Source organism: Asterias amurensis, chromosome 1, assembly GCF_032118995.1.
Source record: "Asterias amurensis chromosome 1, ASM3211899v1".
Lineage (NCBI taxonomy): Eukaryota > Metazoa > Echinodermata > Asteroidea > Forcipulatida > Asteriidae > Asterias > Asterias amurensis.
Window position 1 is genome coordinate 18,858,435 of NC_092648.1, and position 25,833 is coordinate 18,884,267.

Sequence of the window (25,833 nt, forward strand, 5' to 3'; positions counted from 1 at the left end):
ACATAAATCATCGGTTTATGGGGGGAGAGTAAATTCATCCCTTTTCTCCAGTTCGGTGTTCAAGAAACTTCCCAAACAACATACAACTTTAAAACTCCTCAGCGACGGTCATATACATTGTAATACTTAAGACCTATACCGACCATGGGTGGATTCCATCATAACTGGCATAAAGAAGATGTATTAATGATGCTATCTTTATGTGAAAGTAAAATATAATTAATCTTTTCAATTTGGGAGTGAGAGTAAATCCATCCCTGTTCTTCTCAAACACAGCAGTTTTCAAGAAACTTCTCAAACAACCAAAAACTTGAAAACTTTATAATATGCATAATAAAAGTATATACCATGTCCAGCGCCTCTAAGGCCTACAGTGCCATATCAAAAAAGGTTTCTTTTTCTTCCAGTACGTCGTTCATGTCCGTGCTTATTTTAATTGTTGCAATCAGTATAAGCAATGGTCATGAAGGTATTCAAATGCTATTTCCTCCTTTTTGACACAGTTAAGATGAATGCATTTTTCAATCTGGAGGATTTTGTACTGGTATGAACTTTGTAATCAGTGTCAGTCATCCTTCGGGTTGAAACATAATCAATTACAGTCGATAATTACAAATCCCGCACGTAGTGTCTTTAATACGTATATATAAAAATGAACTAATTAATTATGCAGTATATACCATCCAGCTATCTCCATATGGTCAGATAATAGACCTACATTTAACAATAATAAATAGGCATTATCGTCAAGGCCTAATCCCATTATAAAAATAAAAAAACATGTAATTGTAACAATCCCTTTGTAAATATGATGTTCATGAAATTACAATCCTGTCGACATGTGAGGTGAAGTCAGGGTGCCCAAATCGCGTGCTCTCTTTTACGCTGTAGTTTAATACAGGGACGTTACCAGACTGAAGGGGGCTGGTCTCTAAAACTATGTTAGTCAAAACAACACTAATTAGTCGTACGAGACATGATTTTGACTAACTTACATCAAAATCATTACTCGTACGACTAATTAGCGTTGTTTTGACTAATATTGTTTTACAGTGTTATACCTATATTAGCCGAGTTGCAGTTCTGGGTGATTATTGTACACGCCTTTCAGGGAGCGCGCATTCCCCCTGGTGTATGTATGTGTGTATACAGTTAATGGTGTACAAATTGCCTTCCAAATTTATGTTAATAGAATTAACATGTTAACCATGACGAGTCGAAGGGAAGAAAGAATTTGGGAAGATGATTATTCAAAAAAGTGTATTAATAATGGACTAATGAAGGGATGAACTGAACTTAATAAATCATTAGATATGAGAAGTGTATCGTGTATAATTCATGGTTTAAAGACGAAGCTTCTCTTTATACAGTGATCGATTTGAAACCGCCAATCTGATTATTCCTTAAAGTACACAGTCACTCCGATTCAATTTTGCCCATGAACGGGTTTCAACACAGATCGAATTAAAGAGTGCAGGACCTCGACGTATTAAAGCGCCATATTGTACTTAACGTGGACGTAGAGTGGGCCGTATGTACATGTATATAGCACGCGTGGTATACATTGTATACATCGGTTAATTTAGTCAGTTATCTATTTAATTAACACTCCATTTATTTACTGTAAGAAACAAAGGTTGTTTTCAAGGGGCAATGAGAACATGCACAGTAAAACAAAATGTATAAATACAACCACTTAAACCGACAAATAACATTTACTAAAAACTAAAAAAGATAAAAAACATCAGTAGGCCTATGTCAAAGTTAGTAAAGAATAACATAACCCACTAAACATTTCAAAATTTACTTTGAACTTTCGGTTTAAATCAGCCACAAAAACCACAATAACGTTGCATTAATAAGAAACAGCGTTTGCTAATAATATTCCCATCAACAAGGCCCTTTATTACGAAAGAGTCATAATATACACACTGTGTCCTGCAACGAGAATTAAGACTTGATTTTCACTCCGGGAAATATTTGCATCACCCGGTTTTCTCAGTTTGGATATTGGACAAAGCATCGCCCGATCACCAAAGCCAAATTGGCGGTACGATCAGTCGTCTGCATTTCCTTATAAAGAAAGTATCACCTGAAAATTCGGTCGAGTCACTATCGCGGACTCTTCTTTGATCTTTCGCCGTCAATCTTCTCGTTTTTCTTTCTTCTTTTTTGGAAAATGAGGGGAACTCCTGATTGCCGCATTGAGCGATTGTTAGTTCAGTCGGAATAATCAAAAGAACGTTGCCATGGAAACGTTTCTGACCCTCACGCATCTGGGAAAAGCAAATTAGCGGAGAGTGACTTGAAAAACAAACGATGGCACAATGTTTACACTTTGGGCATCCTTGGTTGAGATCGTTCTCTCTCATCTCTAAAGTTATGCATCTTAATTGTTCCACCTTTTATAAGATGGCAATGCTAGTAACTATGTGGTAAAGTTGCGGATATACCACTACTTTTGGGAGGAGTGTCAGCTCTTAAGAGGGCAGTTGGTATGGTTCCGACGTTTCGAACAGTGTACTCTGCTCGTCTTAAAGTCAATGGACTCTATTGGTTATTTCTCAAAATAATTATTAGCATAAAACCTTTCTTGGTGACGAGTAATGGGGAAAGGTTGATGGTATAAAACATTGTGAGAAACGGCTCCTTCTAAAGTGCCATAGTTTTAGAGAAAGGAGTAATTTTCCACGAATTTGATTTTGAGACCTCAGATTTAGAACTTGAAGTCTCGAAATCGACCATCTAAACGCACACAACTTCGTGTGACAAGGATGTTTTTTCTTTCATCATTATCTCGCAACTTTGATGACCGATTGAGCTCAAATTTTCACAGGTTTGTTATTTTATGCATATGTTGAGATACACCAACTGTGAAGACTAGTCTTTGACAATTACCAAAAGTGGCCACTGCCTGTAAGAGAGCAGTTAGTATGGTTTCGGACAGTGTACTCTGCTCGTCTTAAGGATAATGATATAAACTATGTGGTACTCTTCTTGGCTTATGAGCCTCCTTTATATTAATCACCAAAGCCTCCCAATAAGAACATTGTACTAAGCCTATAGTTTATAGCTACTTGAGGCAGGTTTATAGGCCATAACAGCGTATGTTCATGTGAGTTTGTATGCATTATCCCTAGCTTTTCCATCTCTAGTTCCAGCTACAGATCCATATGTTCCGGCTACAAGAGATGGTGAGGCTTGTCGATTTTGCTATAGGTTAGCTTACATAAAACAAACATCATCATCTGAAAATGGCCTATGTGTTGCCATGGCCAGGGCTTTCGATTCGGTTCAAATTTTAAAGCGACAAATAATAGCTCTTGTAACACTGCTTAAAACAAACCACATTTCCTTCCACAGAATGGGCCCAATTTTATAGAGCTGTTTAAACACAAATAGTATAGCTAAGCACAAGAAAATAATATTGCTACCAAAAATGGTTATCAGCCAAAGTACCACGTCGCGTGTAGTAAAGTAACTGTATCCTGCTTATTTTGTTTATCAGATTTTTTAAGAGCAATATTGTCTGCTTCAGCAATGGAATTGGGCCCTGTGACAATTTTGTCAGGCTCTACATAATTGTTTTTAATTGCATTGGTTGCACTTTACCCTCTGTTCTCAAGAAAGAAGGAAAGATCATGCTCAATAAGGTGATGTTGCCCCATTGGTTTGTATTGCTTGTGGCTGCCTCAAAATCTTACAGGGACCGGTGTCTGGTATGATGTTCATATTGGACATAAATCTCCGTGCAAGAAGGGGGCTGATTATGCAGTGAATTAATAGGCCAAGGGTAATTATCGTTGCTACATGACTGAGTGCGTCCCCATCACACTAAATGGATGGCACTTGCCTCAATCTGAATATTTATATATATAATTTTTTTCTAACGTAACGAGTAATAGATTAAAAATAACTTAATGCCTGACATGACGTTTCGACCCTATTGAATCTTTCTCGAAGGCTAAAAGACAACACAACAGACATGAACAGGCAACTAAGTATAACATAACAACAGTGAATTGGAAATACATGAATAGAGAGAGAAAGTCAGAGTAATAGTTTTAACATTTTTACTGGAGGAAAACTTATATTGTATGTACACTGTGACTGAATGCAAGAGGTCTGGTTAACCGTGGGTTAACATAAAAAAAAAGGCTGACTGGCCATTAAAACGTTGAGATAGGATGTGTGTAATGCACTTACGAGAGAGCGCAACGGATACGCAGTGTACAGTAAAGATGTCATGCATGTCATCTCCAGCAGTACCTGGATATTATTGATTAAACCGCATAGCCCCATTGCCACGTGCTACAATAAAGTGTTTGACCCGAGCGCGGGAAATAAGTTGAAACGATGCCGCCACCTCTACTGCACACAACACGCGCCCGAACGTGCCAATGAGTACTAGATATTAGGGAGAGAGTGTCAAGCCCTTAATGGGCAACAATCACACACACTGCCTTCATCAACATTTTGATCGAGTTGTTGCACCAGGGGCAGTATTGTGTGCATCTCCGGGGCATAAGATTACCATCTCCTTTTTATGATGCGCTGTGTACAACCCCAGAGGGTGACCCAGATTTTTTTTTTTTCGGGAGAGAAGTTTAGAAGGGATTAATCATAACCGATTTTTCAATTCCCCTATTCTTCGCAGTCCGGATCGAATACCCTATAATAGCCTATATTTGTGTGTTTGCATTGATTGGGCAAATGGCTGACTCGGAATAAAAAAATGTCTTATGGACAATGACGTACAGCGGCCAAGAAGCCTTCCAGTCTTCACAAGAATTATGTGGCTCTATAATATTTAACGTATAAGTAAGGGCCCATATCGGTCAGCGATCTTGCACTACAAATCTAACAAAAAGTTCTGAAGACATTGGATTTATGGGATGGTCTGGCCGCACCCTACTGTTTTTTTGTTGTTATTTTTTTATTTGTAAGTTTGTATTATATTTTGAAAACTAAGGGTACTTTTCAGTTCAGTAGGTGGTAGCCCTTCATAGATAGGCTAAGTACAATGACATGACCGTTGTATATGGAGAAACCAATGGGCAGTCTTTACAAAGCTCAACAAGGCCTTGAAGCAGTAATGTATTTTTTAACCACTTGAAATAATTGCAATCAGAAAGAGTGGCGACTTTTATATTAAACCCAAAACTCATTAAGCCTGCATTAATCCTCTATTGTGATGCAAAAAATGTGTGTAATTTCCTTTTCGGATATGTCGTCTTAAAGTACCTGAAACCCGCATGAGCAAGCTGAAACATTATGCGTGGTGTATAGGCTAGGCCTGTCCACGTGTAAGCACGAATACTAAAAACTAGGCTACGCCTTTAATCTGATCATGGCATGGCTTGTAGGCCTATATAGGAATAAACTCGAGGTATAAATATTTTTTAAGCCACAGTTAGATATACAATGTTGTAACTTTACTTGTAGGCCTATGGTGTGGAGGTCCCGAGTGAAAAATACTTCTCCAAGCTAATGTTTTGATTGAAAAATAATATATTATTGACAAATACAACGAGTGCAGTTTAAAATGTGTTTGCCTTTTTGTGTCCATCGTATTTACACCATAGATAATGTGGATCCAGTGGTATTTCCACACCACACGAGAACGCTTTGCTGATGGGATTCGTGTGTTGTTGAACACAAGAACGAATATTTATCCACATGAACATGTATATGTACTCTACCAGTGTATACGTGATGTGATGCAGTACAATTACCCATTTTGGCTTGGCGCCAAAACCCTAGGTTTTCTGACCCACGTGTACGCCACGCGCCTAGCTGTCTAGGGGCCACGCGAGGTTACTACAAAAACACGCCCATCTCTACTCTAATGCTGTGCAAGCATGGAATGGGTAAGTACCTCACTCGCTGCCTGTAAACTGCGCTCCACATGTAGTACGGCTCGTAACAATATTTATACAGCTTTCATATCAAAACCAAACCGGGGCTGAATGGGCCTGGCACGCGGGCCAACAACGCCCCCTGTGGCCACCCCATCAGCCAATGTAGGCCATCACCAGCGCCCAATCTGTTTTTATTTTGTTGGCTATGTGTAGTGCAGGGAACGAAATACATGCTGACAATCAAAGACACTTTTACGCCCCCCAAAAAAGAGCTAGAAAAACAGTAACAATATATTTGTTTCCTAAACAGAAACAACGTAACATTACTGGAAGAGGGCTCTTCTTGTTTCCTCCCAAACGGAGAAACTAAAAACATGATTTCTCTCACATTCTCGGTGTGCATTCTTATTCTTAGAAATAGCCTTTGGTAAACTAACAGAGTGAGTCAATTAGTGAAGTCACTGCCGGCATTTTGTGACATGTTCCCTGACTTCTAATCCGTGGCACCAATGGCTTTGCTGCGTTTGACACGAAACACCACGTTTCTGACAAGATCCCCCAGTTTGATTTAAATACTAACTGCGAATCATCAAATTCAAGATGTCCGCCACATGAACAATACAGACGTTCTACAGTTGATCATGGAGAAATTTCTACCTCCATGTGTTGATGAATAGCTGAGAAACTCGAGGTGAACAGCACGAGCGTTGCCACTCTATTGTTAGAGCCTATAAACCTCACTTGGTTCTGGAACCTTCACAATCAACTTGTGGAAAAAAAACAGACGAAAAACACCACCAATCAAATAAACAACACAAACAACAACCATTCGATAGCAGGCGATCATGCAATAAAAGATGGTTCACACACGCCAGTTTTTGGCCCAGTTATTCATAGGCAATGTACTCTAAAGTCACGTCGATAACAACAGGCCAGAGAACCATGCCAAACTTTGCCCATTTACATCATCCATTCGGTAGAATCCATCTGCAGTGCTGATGCTTGTTCAGTCCTGCGGATTGAACAGACAAACCAATTGTGTTAAGACTAGAACGTTGTCGGGAGAAAAATGGATGTCCGAACTCAAAACATGTTAACCGTATTCCAATATTAAACCCAGGTCTAAAAAGTTAGAAAATCAAAGAGAGAATACAGCCATCTCCAAACTTAGATCCCAACAATACAACATAGCCATGTTGTGGTTTAATTGTTTTGCAACATAGCCATGTTGTGGTTTAATTGTTTTGCATGACTCATGCAAATGTTAGCATAACAAAGTCAGATCATTATTGCTTTATAATGAAACGTCAACCTTGGGCAGTTGAAGAAAAAAAAAAACTCGCCCACCACACATTGTACTTTCGCTTGTTCCCAGCAACAACAAAATATTCTACCGGACTGGCCTATTACTATTATGCAAATTAATAATGACTGCTGTGGTGGATTTCACAAAGGTAGTCCTAACTTAGGACTAGTCCTAGGCAATGCTAAGAGATAGGACCAGTCCTAAGCTAGAATGAGTTACTGGTCCTAACTTAGGACCGGTCCTATCTCTTAGCATTGCTTAGGACTAGTCCTAAGTTAGGACTACCTTCGTGAAATCGACCGCAGTGAATGTTTTCTGACGAGTTATTTATTTCAGACGTTCTAAGGTCTGAAATAATTAAACAGTTTTAAACGTTCTTGGGGCGAGTCTATTGTACTTATGAGATGTCGCCACACCCGACTAAGCAGACCACTACAGACGACAACCAGACACGGGCACTTCGACTGTGGACCTTGATTCATCATAAACAAAATAAATAATCAATGGAAAGTTCAGTTTGTTAAAAGAAAACTGTCTCTGCATCGGCGTTTTGTTGGAGATGATGGCGCGTGCCTGTTCTGGTGAGGACCGCTGCTGGGGCGAACGTGACCGATAGACGGCACGGAAGGTCCTTGACTCGCTGATGATGCCCACAGACTGTGTCTTTTCAATACTTCTTGGGGTTAATGAGAAATAAACAGAATGCAGACGAGACACCAGTATCTACTGATGCTGCCTGATGGTTTAGTGCTGATGACCTTCGACGGGTCACGTGTTGCTTTATTAAACACAGTTTTGCGGTTTGGGATTCATTCGTGGAAAGAGAACTCGACCCGCCAGCAATGCGATGAGGACAGGCATCTCAGCCAACATTATGTTTGCATTTCTCAAGAAAGGATTGCGGCTTGACAAAGTACTGTACAGTGCTTATGCGTGTGTATACAGGGAAAACAATTTTCACTTCAAGCTGTCGCGACGGAAATAAATAAATAAAATTGAATTGAATTGAATGTCAAAGACCCTGCTACCATCCTTATCATTTGTGAAGTATAGAATATGAATAGGCATAATGTCTCAATATGAACAATAAATTGATAACATTATTACAAACTGAGTATTTAAAAAAAATTCATTTCATCACAGATATATAGAGGATAGATATAATACGTGGTTGTTCGGTAATAATCTGAAAACATAGGAACAATTTTTAAGCTGATTTGTATGTATAACTTCGGTGTTTTGTTCTTCAAAACCCGAGCCGCACAAAATGACGAACTAATTGTTCAAAGGTTAGTAAGGTGTAGCTTTTGATAAAAATGACAAATGTATCGACTCCTATACAAATCAGTAAGAAATTTGAAGAATCGGAAAACACACAAGTTCAACATCATATTACGACCCAAAAACTCACTCATACCCCAAAACATGATGTTTAGTACAAAGACATCTAGTTATAAACCACAAGGTAAAAATTACTCGAACTAAGTCAGTAGTTTTTCTTACATATTTTTATGGGTTTTATGGAAGAATATGGCATCCTACTGAAACTTTAAATTTATTACACAGGCAAAATTCCATAGGGGCCTATGCAAACCACAGAGCTGTTATATAAAAAAAAAAATTTTGTTTGTTGGTAATCACGACAAAAGAATCAAACTATGGCCATATTGTTTCCTTCTGGGCATCAGACATGCAAAGTGGCAAAAACTGTTTAATAAGGACAATGACCATTGTACTCTTTGCCCATCTCCACTGTCCAAAAGTGTCACCTCTCGATATCATCTCTCGTGTCTTATCGATTGGCGGTTGTTTTCATTTTCGTGATTTTGACACCACGGTCCGTTGAATATCACCCAGCATAATTGATGTATTGAGTCAATCACCTTGAAGTTGTCCGTTAATTGGGTCATACTCCAGGGGTCGATTTCACAAAGAGTTAGGACTAGTCCTATAAAACTAGGAGATAGTATATTACAAACTTAACTAGTCCTAAGTTAGTACGAGGACTATAGTCTAACTCGAGGAAAATACCTTTGCTTGAAAAAATGAAATGCTTTGCTTGCTAACATCAATTTGTGAACAAGTTTTCAGTCGCAAAAAAAAAACACGACTGTGGGTTTTGATTCAAGAAAACACATGGCAATTGTTTGGAACAGAGTCCATTTTGCAAAGAAGTGTCAAGAACATTGCTTGATATTTGATTTTCATCAATAGAGCCATTTGTCCTTTTCCCAAAGTTAAAGGCTGCATGTTATATGATTCAAAAAAGAACATTTATCAACAGCATTCAGAAAAATACAATCAAGTGTGAATTTTAGGACAACAAAAGTTACAGGATGGACTCAAGAGACTCGGTTTTGGTCAGTTGCATGCAACAAAAGGGGATGATGTTTGACACTCACAACTTTGTTTAAATGTCCATCTGGACGACGACAACAAAGCAGAATAACAATTCTCCTTTTGTCTTTCTCTCATCGACAACAAGTTGCGAAATTAACAGATGTAGCATTGTGAAACGTGCGCGTGTTAAAACTGACGATTTGCTTTTCGGTTGCCTTTATGCACTGATTAGTTAGTGAAAGCAAGCCGTCACTTCGAACACATGCCCATTTCGTATTTCATATCGACGCGGGATCGAGGGACTGTTACCCAAACACCTGGATTCAAATCGATCTTTGTCTCATTATACGAGGATTAGTAGCAAAAGATGCATCAATATGTAAACCATAAAGAATCCACAGTCAACATAGAGAGTTTTTAACCACACCCCAAAGTCGCTGATTTGTTTTACAAACTGTTGATTACTTTATCAAAATCGATTGATGCACTTTGAGTTTTAATGGTCTGTGCTTTGTAAAAAGTATCCAATGAAAAAATATCCAATAGAAACACACGTGTCATGTTCTGGTCAACCGAAGGGGCGGTGTCAATTGGCTCCCAAATGGGAGGTAACCATAAGATTGTTCACACATCATTTATAACTCTAGTCTCTATATTTGAAAAGATATTCTCTAACCACATTTACAAAACGAAATCAAAAACTCACAGCAGATGTAGGCCTAAACACCAGTTAGTGTAACAGCTGCTTGCTACCACTTCAGATTGCTCTAAAAATATACCACCACTTGACCTATATTAGTTGAAGCTCCTTTAGCCTGGGTCTGCGTGTGCATTTAGCATGGCACTCCATTAGTTTGACCCAGTAATTTATCATCCGACGGAGTTTTAAACACTCTTTATGTTTTTGACAGTTTTCTTAAGGGTTTGGGTCCACTTATTCAACATTCAAAAATGTTCTCGACCCCGCCCCCTCCCCCGGACTTGAGTGATAAACTTCAGATTGAAAGTCATTCTTTTCAAGTGAGAAATGGTGACAACATTGTATGTGTAGCTTGGTTATGGTTGGTAAGCTGTTTGCAACAGCTGACTCTATTTTCTCAAAATAGTGTTATTGCTAATTATATTTCCTCAAAATAATTTTATCGTATTCAAACAGAGTTAATTACCACATATTGTTTAATAATGCCTGATATGGAAACACGTCGTGACGTCATTTACAAAAAGGAGCACCATTTAAGGAACACCGTATTGTGCAGAAAAAATAATAATGGATTTTGTAAACGAGGTTATTTACTTAATAGTAAACCAGAATAATAGAAATTGTCATTATCATAATGCATGAAGGGATGTTGGAATTACGGAATAAATAAAATGCATAACTAAACATTCAGCATACAAATTATTTCAGCCTGGTAGAAAATCAACCTGGCATTCTAAGGCATAATACAAATTGTAAACACGGCCCCTTGGTATATCGATTCCACATGGTGTAATTATTCTGTAGGGCCTATACACCTATTGTTTATACATTACATAGAGAAACAACATTGTACAAATTGGCCATTTGGAAAAGTTTTTAATTCGCTATTAAAGACACTGGACACTATTGGTAACTGTCAAAGACAAGTCTTCTCACTTGGTATATCTCAACAAATGCATAAAATAACAAACCTGTGAAAATTTGAGCTCAATTGGTCGTCGAAGTTGCGAGATAAAAATGAAAGAAAAAACACCCTTGTGAGCTTTCAGATGCTTGATTTCGAGACCTCAAATTCTAAACTTGAGGTCTCGAAATTAAATTCGTGAAAAAGTACTTCTTTCTCGAAAACTACGTCACTCCAGAGGGAGCCGTTTCTTACAATGTTTTATACTATCAACCTCTCTCCATTACTCGTTACCAAGTACGGTTTTATGTTAATAATTATTTTGAGTAATTACCAATAGTATACAGTGCCTTTAAATAAAATAGTATCTAATTTACTCAATGAGATATTCCTTTTTGTAAAAATGAATGAAAAAGTGGTGTCGTCAGGAAACGTAAAGTTTTCTTATCCGAGTTATTTCTACCTCCATGGTTATATAGTCGGCAAAGCATCTGGTAACATCACACAAACTTGTTGTAAAGAAATTCAGGTAGGGCCTGAAGCCATGAACACCCAACCCACCTGCAAGGCTTGGTCCGGGAATCGAACCTGGGTCCACAGAGGTGAAAGGCAGGGACATAAACCACTGCAAAACCCTGATTGGCTGTGACATTGTATTACACTTCTAAGCCCAAACGAACGTGACTGCCAATATAAAATGCTGAAGGTTTTTCGAAAAGAAATACCCCAAACAAAATAAGGTATCAAGAAGGGAATAATGTTTCAGTGATCCTTTACTACAAAGGGGCCTATTGTTTGGCATGTCCTTCAGTACAGGCCTTGGGCCTACATCTCCCCTTTAATGCTGTGCAAAAGTGGGCAAGGCTATCAGACCCCTGGAACAATAATCAATCACATAACCTCTGAGGAAGGTCAACCTTTATCGATAGAAAAAAAAAAACGAATTATATCAGATCCAGGAAATAAATAAACTCGTATGCCTATACCGGGGAACGAAAGTCATGTGCCAGGCATATTGACAAACGCAATGCAAGTTGCAATTGCATCATGATAAATATGAATATGCATGTCGCATACAACCGACCACTCACAGCTAAATAAACATGAATATGTATTAGACTCCCGGAGGCGTTGTCCCAAACGAACACCACCAGTGGTTGTAATTCTGACGTCACGAGTACGACGTCATCATGCGTAATGACCCGTGGGTGGAAACGAGCACGCGCTACTGATTCACAACAAGACTTTCAATACGGTACAATCTTTCAGCAATTCTGATGTAAACAACACGATTCCGAAGATTTCTCTGTGAAAAATGGCGCCGAATGACAGTGTTTTACCCGACGTGGCCACGAAAGCGACGAGTCTACGTGTATTCGGCTACGGGTCTCTACTCTGGAAGCCGAGTTTTGAGTATTCATCGAGAGAAATCGGACATATCAAGGGTTATGTACGGAGATTTTGGCAAGGCAACACAACACATAGAGGCGTTCCAGGAAAGGTATGTAGAGACCCTCCTTGTTCTCATGTGGGGTAGACTTTATCGATTTGTTATTTCTACTAAAAGCATCAATAATTGAAACAGAAATGCTAGTGTTCAGCTGCAGTTCTGTACACATGAGAAAACTGGACAGTGTGTCTTCTGATTTTTCATTTGTTGTTTTAATTTTGAGGGGATTTATTTGATATGTCAATCTGTTTGGTTCTGAAAGGAATATAATGCTACACATGAATAGGAAATTGAAGGACAAAAACGAAGGTGACTTATACTTACTTACATAGGCTAGTCAATAGTTGACGTATAGTAGGGGCTTCAATCATATGCCAGAGCAATATCGTCTGGAATGGGAGAAAATGTAATACATATTAATTAAGACAAGCAGAAACAGCTGTATTTCATTTCACACAAATACTCAAAAGTATGTATTCTTCGTATTCTCATCATGAGACTATAAGAAAGAATATAGTTGGGTTCGTTTGGATGAAACTAAAATGGCGTTCATATTACAATCATAAGGTTCAAGACAAAGCCATCAGCATTTAACCATTGAGGACCCAGTGCACCATATTGTGGTCGGAACTTCTACGTTTACAGTTGTATAATATTTCTTACCGTTTGTAGTCTCATAAATTTACCATAAACGAAAACCATACATATATGAAAGATAATCACAAAATGAAAAATAGAAAATGAGTAAAACCAGAAGTGAGTAAAAAATAGCTAAATGACTTAATGAAATATTATTTGTTGTTTTGATGTTGCAGCCCGGAAGAGTTGCAACGCTAGTGAAACACACCAAGGTGAGTAATTGTTTGTTATGAGAGACTTCCAGGAAACCCGACCATGGGTCACCTAAACCAGGCCTAAACAACGCCACGTCCTTTTTAGGTGGGACAGTGGTGGGACTTCATGACTTGTTGTTTACATGTAAGGCTGTGTCCTATACAAAAACAATTCCATACTTTTTAAAGGCAAGGTATAGACCATGTGAACCTTGTTTACAACAAGTGTGATGTTGTACATTTTCTGGCAGCCACTGTACTACACTACTATGAGAAAGTTGACATTTTGTGGCATAATTTCCACATAAAACCAAGAGTTATGAAAGTAAAAGCTGGACAAGTTTTGAGATGTGCCTCCTTTAATCATATCAAAAGTTGATAAGAATTAGACAGTGCAATCTCCATAAAATATAAGACTGTATATTTTCTTCCATTGAGCTGTGTACAAATCATGCCTGCAGGAAGTCCAGGCTCTGTGGCTCTTTTGTAAACATGTGATGTCACAGGTCACATCGTCTATACGTTTGGTAATATCCAAAGACCGGTTTCCACACTTGGTGTTATTCAAGCAATACATAATATGCATAAAAATAACAAACCTGTGAACATTTGGGCTCAACTGTAATAGAAGTTGCAAGGAGAGAATGAAAGAAAAAAAATACACCCTTATTGTGGCATCTGTAGAATTATGTACTTCCCAGATGAGCCTCTCGCAGATTCTAATTTTGTGTAAAAACATCACCTCTCACTCTAAGGGTCTCTTTTCTAACAATGTTTTAGAATATAAAAAGCTCTCTGTTGTTCTCCGTCAATTAAGTTTGGTCATTAATTTGTTGAGTAATTACTAAAGGTCTACCTTCACTTAAATACACAACACAGTTATAGAATTTATATTGTACAGACATTTGCTTACCGAATTGTCATTGTTGAAACCCCATCCCTGAGCGGCCAACATTTGCATCTTGCAATCAGGGAGATTTTGTACAACAATCAGATATTTAAAATTACGATTTAACATAATTTGGAACAAGTTTCCACAATCAGGAAGATTGTTTAAATGTGTTCATCAGAACATGGAAAGATTGGTTTAGTTTTAGAGAACTTTCTACAGAACCAGGGAGCTCTGCTAGCTACCTATTTTATTTATAAGTGTTGTGCCAAAGTGCAGAATTGATGCTGTGACTTGTGCAGCTTGACATCTGACATGGTGGGTTATTGAGTCATAATATCTTCTTTACACGAGTCAATATATGCAGACGAAGAAGATACATGAAGTATACTTTGGAGTGCGAGTTCGTATATTACACCTGACATTTTAGCCAGTATAGATAGGAATAGACCTATACCTTCGTACACACTCCAAAATACGAATTCTCAATGTGGAGCACATGTGCGCACAATACATACATCTCTGTACCTTAGTACAAACAGGCAATACATGAACTGTTAATTTGTGCACTGACCAATGTGTATAGTTCCAGGAATAAGTTTTAAAATGCTCACCATTTATAGAAGCAACCGACTCTTTCCCCTGTCACCGTTTTTTGACTTCCTTTCTGACGGGGATAGACACTTAATAACGCAGACGACTTGTGTTCACAGTGTTGTTTTGCCGTTTTAAATTCAGTGCACAAAAACAGCTGAAACTAAACTAGTCTGGTCCCCTTTCATTAATTGACTCTAACGGTCATCGGGTTCTCTGGGAACCGGACAAAGACATAGTAGCCACGCACTGGGTTACCACGACGCCGGGTACCATGAATGATGGTATTGACATCGTTGTGCTTGGTTTTCGACAATTCAATGGACTCATTATCTATTGTCCATTTCAATTGAAAACTCGGCTTTGAATTCGGACATTACAATGTGTGTACTAATTCTAACATGTCTCTGCAAATTAGAAAAGACTCGGTTGTTGCCGAACAAAAACAAGTAATTAGTCCAGTTACACCATACCTGTACGTTCATGTGTTTTTGTTAGAGCGTGGGCTATCCATTTTCATCTCTCGGGATTTTATTGTTTAATCTGCAAAACAACCAGTGTTGTCTACATGTTTGGGACTTAACAATAACCAGAAATTTATTTACATTATTTTATAAATTCGTATGTTGTAGTGTTCAATGCTTACAAATTATTTCTAATTAAACGAAGAAAATGTGTTTGATGTTTTACCTCCTCGTCAGATTATCGTAGACAAAACAATGAGGGGATTGTTTGAGAAAAATGCAAACACGGTTTATCGGAAACACAGAATTATTGCATCTCGACCCCTATTTCGTACCCCCTAAGAATTCTATTTTCATCGCCTGTGAAAGCATCCCACGCACCCCGGGCATGTGTCATGAGCTTAACTAACATCTATGGCGGGTTCACAACAAAGAGCACGTGGGTTTGTTTACATGTGACGCACGATAAAGTCGAGTCCTGTCACATGACATGCCGGGAGCTTGAGCGATAACGTCAGATCACGCAGCACACAAATAAATAGCGGCAAACGATTTGGGAATTTCCACGAATTACTCGCACAACTTATGTTTGTTAACAGTTTTCAGCAACTGAACTGATATACATATTCAGTAGGTTCGTCGTCTAATCGGGATTTTATCGACCTGTTATAAATCATATTTATTCAGTGAAAATACATTAGAAAGTGGCACTTGAATATATTTAAATCATGGAGATGATTTTCAATTCAGATTCGTTTAGCCCATCATGACTCTTTTATCTTAAGCTTTACCATTGAAGCTGTAAACTTAATCCATTCTTTATCAGTGTTTATTTATGTAATCATTTCTCAGAACAGAATGATTTCTTTTTAATGTTCAAGGTCTTTGGAATCTTAAAACCTATAAAGCTTGGCCAACAATCATACACGTCACTAAAGATTTTAAAAGGGTTGTAGATTAGTAAATATCCCCAAATTATTGTTCCCATTCAAGCACTTATACAGCACTGCAGCTGTTCAAGGTATACATTTTGAGAAAGAATTCCCTTCGAAGTTATATGGTTTGGAAAAAAATTCACCGAAAATCTTTCAATCTGAGAAATGGTTAATGCACGAATCGTATCTCAGATTTCTGTTGACTGAAATTTCCTTGGTGTCCGATTGGCTTCAGCCAGGTATTTGTACCATAGAGCAAGGAACAACTCTATGGACCCACTGTGACAACTCGCCAAACGTGGATGGATTCGACGCTCCTGGTAAAAAAAAGTGAAAGTTTTACTGGGTTTTTTTTTGTCAACAAGTATTTGTAAATTAGCAGTTTACGTCGACAACATCGACCCTGCCAAATTACACACTAAAGACTACAGCATTTCAAAAACTACACTTTTAGTTCTTCATAAATATTCAATTGGTTTTACCCACATGCACCGATGTGTGTTATCACTGCACCAAGCAGTACTTTCCTACGTTTTGTGAACAAAAATCACAGCACATTCAAAAACTCTAACGACATCCAAATCTTGCTTGAATATAGAGAGTCGTGATAAAGTGACCACGGGGTAAAATGTTTACATCCAAACAGACCGTGGGAATTGGGCGCGATTCGAACAGTACCAAATCTGCTCCAAGGCCTGCTGCAGGGGGTCAGGTGTTTGTAAATGTGCTGTATGTATCGATTGGTTCGCCCATATCGTAGAGTGATCGATACGATCCAGCCTCAATACTACATTATCGGCTTCATAGGGGATATTATACCAGATGCAATTTGTTTTTCCTGCAGTATAGAATTGCCGTCCTCAAAAACTTTCGTGAATTTTTTTTTTAAGGATTCCCCTTTTTTTAATCGATTTAGAAGAACACAAATCCAACATCGAAAAGCGCTACGACAGTGGCAATTTTGATGAACAGAAAAAAAAAACACAATTGCGTACGGGGTTATACCAGATCCAGAAACGCGACTGAATGGGCCGGAAATACCCGTCGATATTCGGGTGATTCAACAAGATTTTTAAAGATCAAGTTTCAGTTTCGATTGAATTGTCTTAGAAGGTAAATCATGGCGTCAATACTGAATGTAAAACTTGGGGGTTTCCCCCGGAGTTTTACTGATTAATATTTCGCCATTATCGCGAACTTGGGACCGGTTATATAGATGCAGTACTAGGACACACAATGTTCCAGGAAACAACATAGAAATTCCAGGAAACAACATAGGGCCTACGCACATAAGTCATCACTCATCTTTTAGTAAATCTGCAAACATGGAAATCCTCAGTAAATTAACTTTTTTTTCCTAAGGGGTGCACACACTACCGGAGTTCATCGTACACAGCTGCCTTTTATTGTACATTATTCGTTTTTGTGTAAAGACTTAAATTAATTACAAGCCTCTATATACCTTTCATCAAAAATTCCGCACTGTTTCTCGATATATAAAGAGGTACATGTAAATACAAAAAGGTGCATGTTTATTGTAGTTAAAATAAAGTATACTGAATGGCTTTAAATTCTCTACATAAACCCACGACACCTGTATGAATATTGATAGCATTCATTGTTCATACAAATTAAAAAAGAGTACTGAAGTAAACCACGAAGTGAGGGTTTGGAACACAGCACAAGAAACTGTTGTTAATAAGGCTATTCAAATGAGCTCTCAGCCAAACTGCGTGGTCCATTTTATGCACAATTTGGTTTGATATATTTCTTATCCCAATGATTAACTGTAGGGAGACCGCCAACATAAGGCTAGGCAGCTCATTGGTAGAGCACTGGCACGTTATTACGGATGTCGTTTGCTCGAGTCCCACTCTAGTCAGTTGTTCTTTGTTCAACCCCCCAAATCAGTACAAAAACATGCAAACTACTATTCATTTCACACCGGGGCCTATGATTACACATGGAGCAATAAAAGTAATATTTCCACTTTATGGCATCCATATCCTACCATCATTCCATTCTGTTACATAACATTGTTATTGACAGCGAAGTTGCTGGTCTGCGTTGACATTGTATGACATGTTATACCATTCACATTTCCTTCTCGTAAACCTTGAAAAACATTTATTTCCCAGGGCCCTGTTTTTTTTCATTTCTTTTTTATTTTTTTATTGGGTGGATTCTCATTGTGTTTGTGGTTGGGTGATTGGAATGTTTTACGGTTTCTATGCATGGATGTGCAAATTATTGTGAACTGAGAATATATTAAATCAAGGGTAAGGCACTGGTTCATTTATGTGAAGATGCTTTGTAAAAAAAAAAAAAAAAATACAGAGTTTATTAGCTCTGAGAGAACCTGTATGAAAATTGCTAGTTGTCAAAAACCCTTTATAGTAATGCAGGCGCCTTGTTCATTTATTTTCATTCGATTCAATATAACCTAACCGAGGCTGGGTGCATCATAGTCTGGTCAGATGGTTAGCGTGAGTATGTAACACGACATGTATTATATTATAGCATGTTGTGACCTTTTTCGGAGATGTTGAATGAGATGATGAGTTGAACGGCCTCTACTACTAGACAATCTCGGTGGTCTATAAGACCTGCTGAAGAATTCCAATTGTCGTGGGTTCGAATCCCACCCCGAGATGCCTGTAATTTTTTGTTTCACAGAACTTGGGAAAGTACTGAGTATGCCTATAAGTGCTAACACAGTGATTTATGTATATATGGGGTAAACCAAAATGAATATGAGTTGATGATTATATTATCCAGAAGTTTAAAAATGTTTTTTTGTTTCGTTTTATCTGCAGGGTGTGACTTGGGGAATTGCCTTTCTTCTCCACGGAGAGCACCAGATCCAAGCCGCTCTTCGCCACCTGACCACCCGGGAATGTCGGCTCGGTGGATACGCCATCAACAACAACACTACGTTCTACACACGGAACGGTTGCGAACACACTGTCATGGTGTTCACTGCAACTTCAGAGTGTGAACACTACATGGGCCCGGCAGCACCCGAGACCATCGCTAGTCAGATAGTAAACTCTAGAGGAATGAGCGGCCATAACTTGGAGTATTTGTTCCGTCTTGCAGACATTGTGAGGGAGTTGATACCCGAAGATGATGATGAACACTTGTTTGATTTGGAGGATAAGGCGAAGAGGATACTGCGAAGTCTCCAGGGTAGAACAATGTCGCAGGAGATGTGTTTGGATTCTGTGATGGACAACGTAGATGACAATAACAATTACAATGCATGGACATCTGATAAACGGACAATAGAAGGAACAGTGAGCAAAGCGTGAAAAGACAAACAGACTCCAGTAAAATGAGGCTAAATTCCATATTTTGTGGAGTTATTTATGTTAGGACAGAACACTTCATGTGTATTATATTATATTACATTGTAACTTTAATGGTACTAACTGTTCTTCAGTGTCAACTTTAAAAGTTCCTAAAGCTATTCCAATCATTGTGAACCAGGGCCTAATTTCATAGAGCTCCTGAAGCACAATTTTCTGCTAAGCAGAAATGAGAATTATACCAGTAACACATTTTACTTGTTACATGGTAGTTTGGCTGGTAACTTTATTCTGGTAAGCACAATGTTGTCATGCTTAGCTCTATGAATTTGGGGCCATGTCATTAATAATAATAATAATAATAATACCAAAACTTGTATAGCGCCCTAATCATGTGTAAACATGCTCTAGGGCGCTGAACATCGAAAAATAGACAAACTAAAACATAAGAAAATACTGAATTATAACAACGGGAGTAAACATTCTTAAAAACATTCAACAACAAACTTAATCAATAGAAATCCTAAAGTATTAAAAAGCAATTAGGTCTAAAATCTCAAATGCAAAACATTGTTACACATTGCAAGCATTAATAGTAGGTTAAAAAAATACATTACAGTGTAAATGACTTGTTAATGTCATTTGAAGTGCTCGTTGTTTGTTTTTATGGAGTCTTCCAATCATAAGACCTTGAAATGAAGAGGCCACTCACGAGGTGGGAGGAAATGAGAAGTGGGCAAGACTTCTTCTTCTAGAAGATACTGTCAGAGTTTTCGCATCAAGCTATATATACCCACCTTTGTAAATAAATATCAATATAATGTAAAATATGTAAATGCATGCAAATATATACCATGAATATCTATAAAAATTGTTTATTGTTGATCATCTTTCCACAGAAAATTTATGTATGTACTATATTCAACTTGCCACAAGCTCATTTGCAGTTACAAGCCGTCCTTAAATGCCGACGTTTTAATTTCGCTAAATTCAAGCCTTTAAACTCAAGTATTGTTCAAGATAAGATTTTAAGCATAAATTATAAAGTGACGATTGGGAAATTCCACGGATATAAGGTTGCATTCAACCACACATGAATCAGAAATCATGTTTTTTAGGATTTTCATAGCTTGATTAGCTTTTGATGACACAAATTTTCACATACCATAGTAGGGGCGGGGGGGGGGGGCTACCAAGTCAAATGTTCAGTAAAAGAAACCAAAATTCAATAATTGTATGAAGCATGGAATAACCCATCTGATTAAACTGCCATAGTTAGATCTTTTTCGATACTGTGCACTAATGTTTTGTTTGACTGTTTTTATTCCTTCGTCGAATTCAGAATGATTGAGTTTGGGAATCAAATTTGATGCTGCTATGCTTATGACTTAAATGGGTTTCTCGCAAAAACAAAAAACAAAACCCGGAAGGGTTGGAATGGGCTTGCATGAAGATTTAAGACACAAGAATGCCAAATACTGCCAAAAATGTTGCTTTAAATCGTATATATACCATTGAACATTATCGTATACATTGTAATATATCAAATAAATCAGGTTTTTCCTTCTTCCTTTTCAGGTCTAGTTTTTTGAACATTTTATCGGTGATAGTTTTAATTGTTGTCAACGTATTCAATTGTCTTAAAGAGCATGTGGTTTTATCCTGTAGCTATAAATAAAATTATATTTTTCAAAGATTTGCTGTGTTTAATTTTTTACAAATTCCCCTTTTTATGCGAAAATACATATCTTGCCTCTAAACTGGAAGCATTATACAAGCATTTTTTTATCCCAATAGTTATTCATTGCAAAGGATACCTGAAACAAAAAATTCAAAGATACACTTAGAAATGTCTTCACAAATAGTTGGCGCGTTAAAAACAATTGAAAGATTAGTCTTCTCTGACAAAAATAAAAGGGGTGCCATAATATGGATTACAATTAAGAGATGTTTGTTGGTAACAGATGCGGGTAATTAATACTGGTATTGTTATGACTAAAATGAACCTGCTGAATATTCATTCAAAAAGCCAACTTCTTTAAATAAATCCAAATTAATATGTATATTTAAGTAGTATAACATTACTGCACACTGCATCTCCATGACTGAGCTCTCAAAAATATATGGTTAAATGGTGAAAAATATTGTTCAAAATGGCAGCATATATCCTTTCCACATTTTAGTCATGGAGCCGATATCTGTCGGCATATCAGACCACTGACACTGCCATGAATTAATGACAAGCAATCCAATCTCTGCAAATATTGACCAAACCCCTGGAAACAAGCAAACAGCCTTGGCCTGGATGCACAACACACACGTAGTCACAACCTTTAATGAGGGGTTCGAGTGTAGACGCATTAGCAAAGACTGAAAGTGGGACTGGGTGTAATTAAGGCGGCCCAAATGGAACTCTAGTTATTACTGTGGGAGACACAAGACTCATTAATTAAACACAGTGACTCGGCACAGTGCTCGGACAATCTGAAGCCACTGTCGCAACGAGACGTGTTCTTTGTTTGAGTACATTGTGGGCTTTCCCCAGGTTGTCCTATATGGTCTGTTTTTGAAAAAAAATAAAACATTGCTCGACATACGTTAATGTCCTTATATGGGCATTGACCGTTGTTGTATACATGAAAATGTGTTCACTTCTAAGCTAGGCTCCAATGGGATAGTCATGTTCCCTGTTTCAAATACCAGTAATGAATGCTAACATTCATTGCGCAAACATGGCACCAGACTATTATTTCGTCCAGCCACAGTTTGATTACAATGTGTTGGAATGGATTAAAATCAAGATGGCCACACCGTGATAAAGGTCTATGGTAAACATTTTCCCGAGTTCAGTGAAAACAAAAATCACAGAACCCAAATGATATTCTTTATCCCCGATGCAACTGTAATATCTATTGGCAAGAAAGCCTCATCAGAAGGTATAGTTGCCACTAGCGCAGGCTTGAGCAATTCGAGTTCTGTGGAGCCACCTCTATGAGTCAATGGCAAGTGTGGATAAGTTGTTAACCGCAATTATGTCCCAACTTGTGTTATCATTTTACTTGGATTAGAAATTGATGTGCGTAGCGGAAATAGTGACATTGTCTAGCCACCATCACTCACATTCTCGAAGTCAAGTCCACCGAAACGACTCATCAATAGTTCATAATGTAGGCCTACTATGTAGCTATTGGGGGTTTGGTGAAAGAAGAGGAGCACTGAAGGCTTGTGTACGTTGTGTGAGTAATCCTCACGAATACTCTTATGTGAATTTGCCATGTTCATGTGTAGTTGGCTTTAACAAATTAATGATTACATCATAGGGGAAGGGAGAGGGGGGTGGGTGTTCAACAGGAACTACAGGGAAATGTTGGTGTTCAATAGCTCGCAGTTTTGACTTTTGTTATGACCGATATAGGGCAAAGAGACTTTCAGGTAGAAACTATATAATGAAGTTTTGTCTTGATGATACAACAAACGTGTATAAACACTTACAACATTCGGTGACAAAAGTCACTCTAAAATATAAATAACTACCATTTATAGGCAGAGAGCACCACACTATAGAACGGTGACTCTACTCATAAAAAACAATTTCATATTTAATTCCCAATCTATATGCTTATCTTTAGTGGGTTCAATTGATTAATATTGATATAATCAGTGACCCCTTAACAATGGCTTAATCTAAAAGAGATCCGACAGTCAGATATCTTATGGAGAGGGAGTCCTAATGGAAAGTGACTTGTCAAGCCGGACGTTCAGTTCTATTTAATAAGAAAAAATGAAAGGCAGTGGACACTATTGGTATTACTCGAAAGAATAATTATCAGCATAAAACCTTACTTGGTAACGAGTCATGGGGAGCTGTTGATAGTACAAAACATTGTGAGAAACAGCTCCCTCTGAAGTGACGTAGTTTCAGAAAGAAGTAGTTTTCCACGAATTTGATGTCGAGACCTCAGATTATGAAATTGAGGTCGTGAAATCAAGCATCTGAAAGCACACAACTTCTAGTGACAAGGGTATATTTTTTTTCTTATATTATTATCTCGCAACTTCGACGACCAATTGAGCTCAAATCTCACAGGTTTGTTATTTTATGCATATGTTGAGATACACCAAGTGAAAAGACTTGTCTTTGACAATTACCAACAGTGTCTTTACCAACACTTTCTTTAATAAGAAAGGAATTAAGTCAAGGAGGTTGAGTAGTAATGGCTCTGAGAAGAGCCGGTTTGTACTGCTCGACGTTTCGGTAAGATGCGCTGACCGTCTTCCGGAGAAAAAAGAGTTGAGATAACTAGTAGGAAGTTATAATTTGAAGAGTGTTTCCACTGACAAAATCTCTCTTTAGGTGTACAGAATAATCTCCACCCCATGGACTGCAGAAACATTCTGGAGTAAGAGTGTCTCCACTGTCAAAATCTCTCTTTAGGTTAACAGAATATTCTCCACCACATGGGCTGCAGAATCGTTCTGGAGTGAGAGTGTTTCCTTAAAAACTCTTTCTTCATAAGTTTACAGAATATTCTCTACCACATGGATTGCAGAATCTTTTTTGAGGAAGTGTTTCCACTGACAAACTCTCTCTTTAGGTTTACAGAATATTCTCTACCACATGGACTGCAGAATCAGTCTATTCTCTCTTAAGGTTTACAGAATATTCTCAAACCCATGGACTGCAGAATCATTCTGGAGGAAGAGTGTCTCCACTGTCAAACTCCCTCTTTAGGTTTACAGAATATTCTCAACCACATGGACTGCAGAATCATTCTGGAGGAAGAGTGTCTCCACTGTCAAACTCCCTCTTTAGGTTTGCAGAATATTCTCAACCACATGGACGGCAGAATCAGTCTATTCTCTCTTAAGGTTTACAGAATATTCTCTACCCTATTGTGGACCTCTACCCTATTGTGGACTGCAGAGTCAGTCCATTTGCCAATCCAATTTCATTCTGTACACTATTATTCTAACATACAAGGAAATGATGAAGAGTGTCCCCACAGTCAAATTCTCTCTTAAGGTTTACAGAATATTCTCTACCCTATATTTGGACTGAAGAGTCAGTCCATTTGCCAATCAAAAATATCAGACTGAAAGTGTAATTGATGAACCAAAAGCGATCTGGTTGGTTGACCGAACGGATCATTGCCATAATGGCTACAGAAACTATGCTTCATTAGCGCGGTTAACTAAGGCTATCAATAGTATTTGGTCATGTGTATTCAAGGAGTGAAGAGACAAGACTAGTTAGGTACGAGCGTTGAAAACTGCTCTTGTAAAACCATACAGTATTTGGTCGTGTGTATTTAAGGAGTCAGGAGACAAGACTATAGTTATGAGTGTTGAAAACTGTAGTTGTACAACCATAGAGCAAAACCTACTACAAAGGGCTAGGCCTACTACTTTTGAGAACAAACATCGTCAGCAGCAGAGCAGCAGGGTTGAACGAGCCATTCATCATAATACAATATTTTGAAGGGATATGGGTAATTTGTTTATTATTTTGTATTAATATTATTATCATTATCATTATCATTATCATTATCATTATCATTATCATTATCATTATCATTATCATTATCATTATCATTATCATTATCATTATCATTATCATTATCATTATCATTATCATTATCATTATCATTATCATTATCATTATCATTATCATTATCATTATCATTATCATTATCATTATCATTATCATTATCATTATCATTATCATTATCATTATCATTATCATTATCATTATCATTATCATTATCATTATCATTATCATTATCATTATCATTATCATTATCATTATCATTATCATTATCATTATCATTATCATTATCATTATCATTATCATTATCATTATCATTATCATTATCATTATCATTATCATTATCATTATCATTATCATTATCATTATCATTATCATTATCATTATCATTATCATTATCATTATCATTATCATTATCATTAGCATTAGCATTAGCATTAGCATTAGCATTAGCATTATTATTATTATTATTATTATTATTATTATTATTATTATTATTATTATTATTATTATTATTATTATTATTATTATTATTATTATTATTATTATTATTATTATTATTATTATTATTATTATTATTATTATTATTATTATTATTATTATTATTATTATTATTATTATTATTATTATTATTATTATTATTATTATTATTATTATTATTATTATTATTATTATTATTATTATTATTATTATTATTATTATTA

The 25,833-nt window shown here is 37.2% G+C and overlaps 2 protein-coding genes across 2 annotated transcripts in view; one reads left to right on the plus strand and one right to left on the minus strand.

Annotated features, from left to right (window-relative positions):
• The window catches only part of LOC139942233 (constitutive coactivator of peroxisome proliferator-activated receptor gamma-like), a 73,634-nt gene extending 58,625 nt beyond the window's left edge, over nt 1-15,009 (minus strand). Inside the window, exons 1-2 of the mRNA XM_071942457.1 lie at nt 14,898-15,009; nt 12,890-12,950 (exon numbers count right to left, since the gene is read on the minus strand). The gene's annotated coding sequence lies outside the window, so the exon portion shown is untranslated. The remainder of the gene's footprint in view (nt 1-12,889; nt 12,951-14,897) is intronic.
• Nucleotides 12,360-20,751, plus strand: LOC139954349 (putative glutathione-specific gamma-glutamylcyclotransferase 2). The gene is made up of 3 exons (XM_071927937.1): nt 12,360-12,612; nt 13,377-13,412; nt 19,093-20,751. Exons 1-3 carry the CDS (start codon nt 12,427-12,429, stop codon nt 19,585-19,587), a joined length of 717 nt encoding a protein of 238 aa, XP_071784038.1. The 5' UTR covers nt 12,360-12,426; the 3' UTR covers nt 19,588-20,751.
• The last annotated feature ends 5,082 nt before the right edge of the window (nt 20,752-25,833 follow it).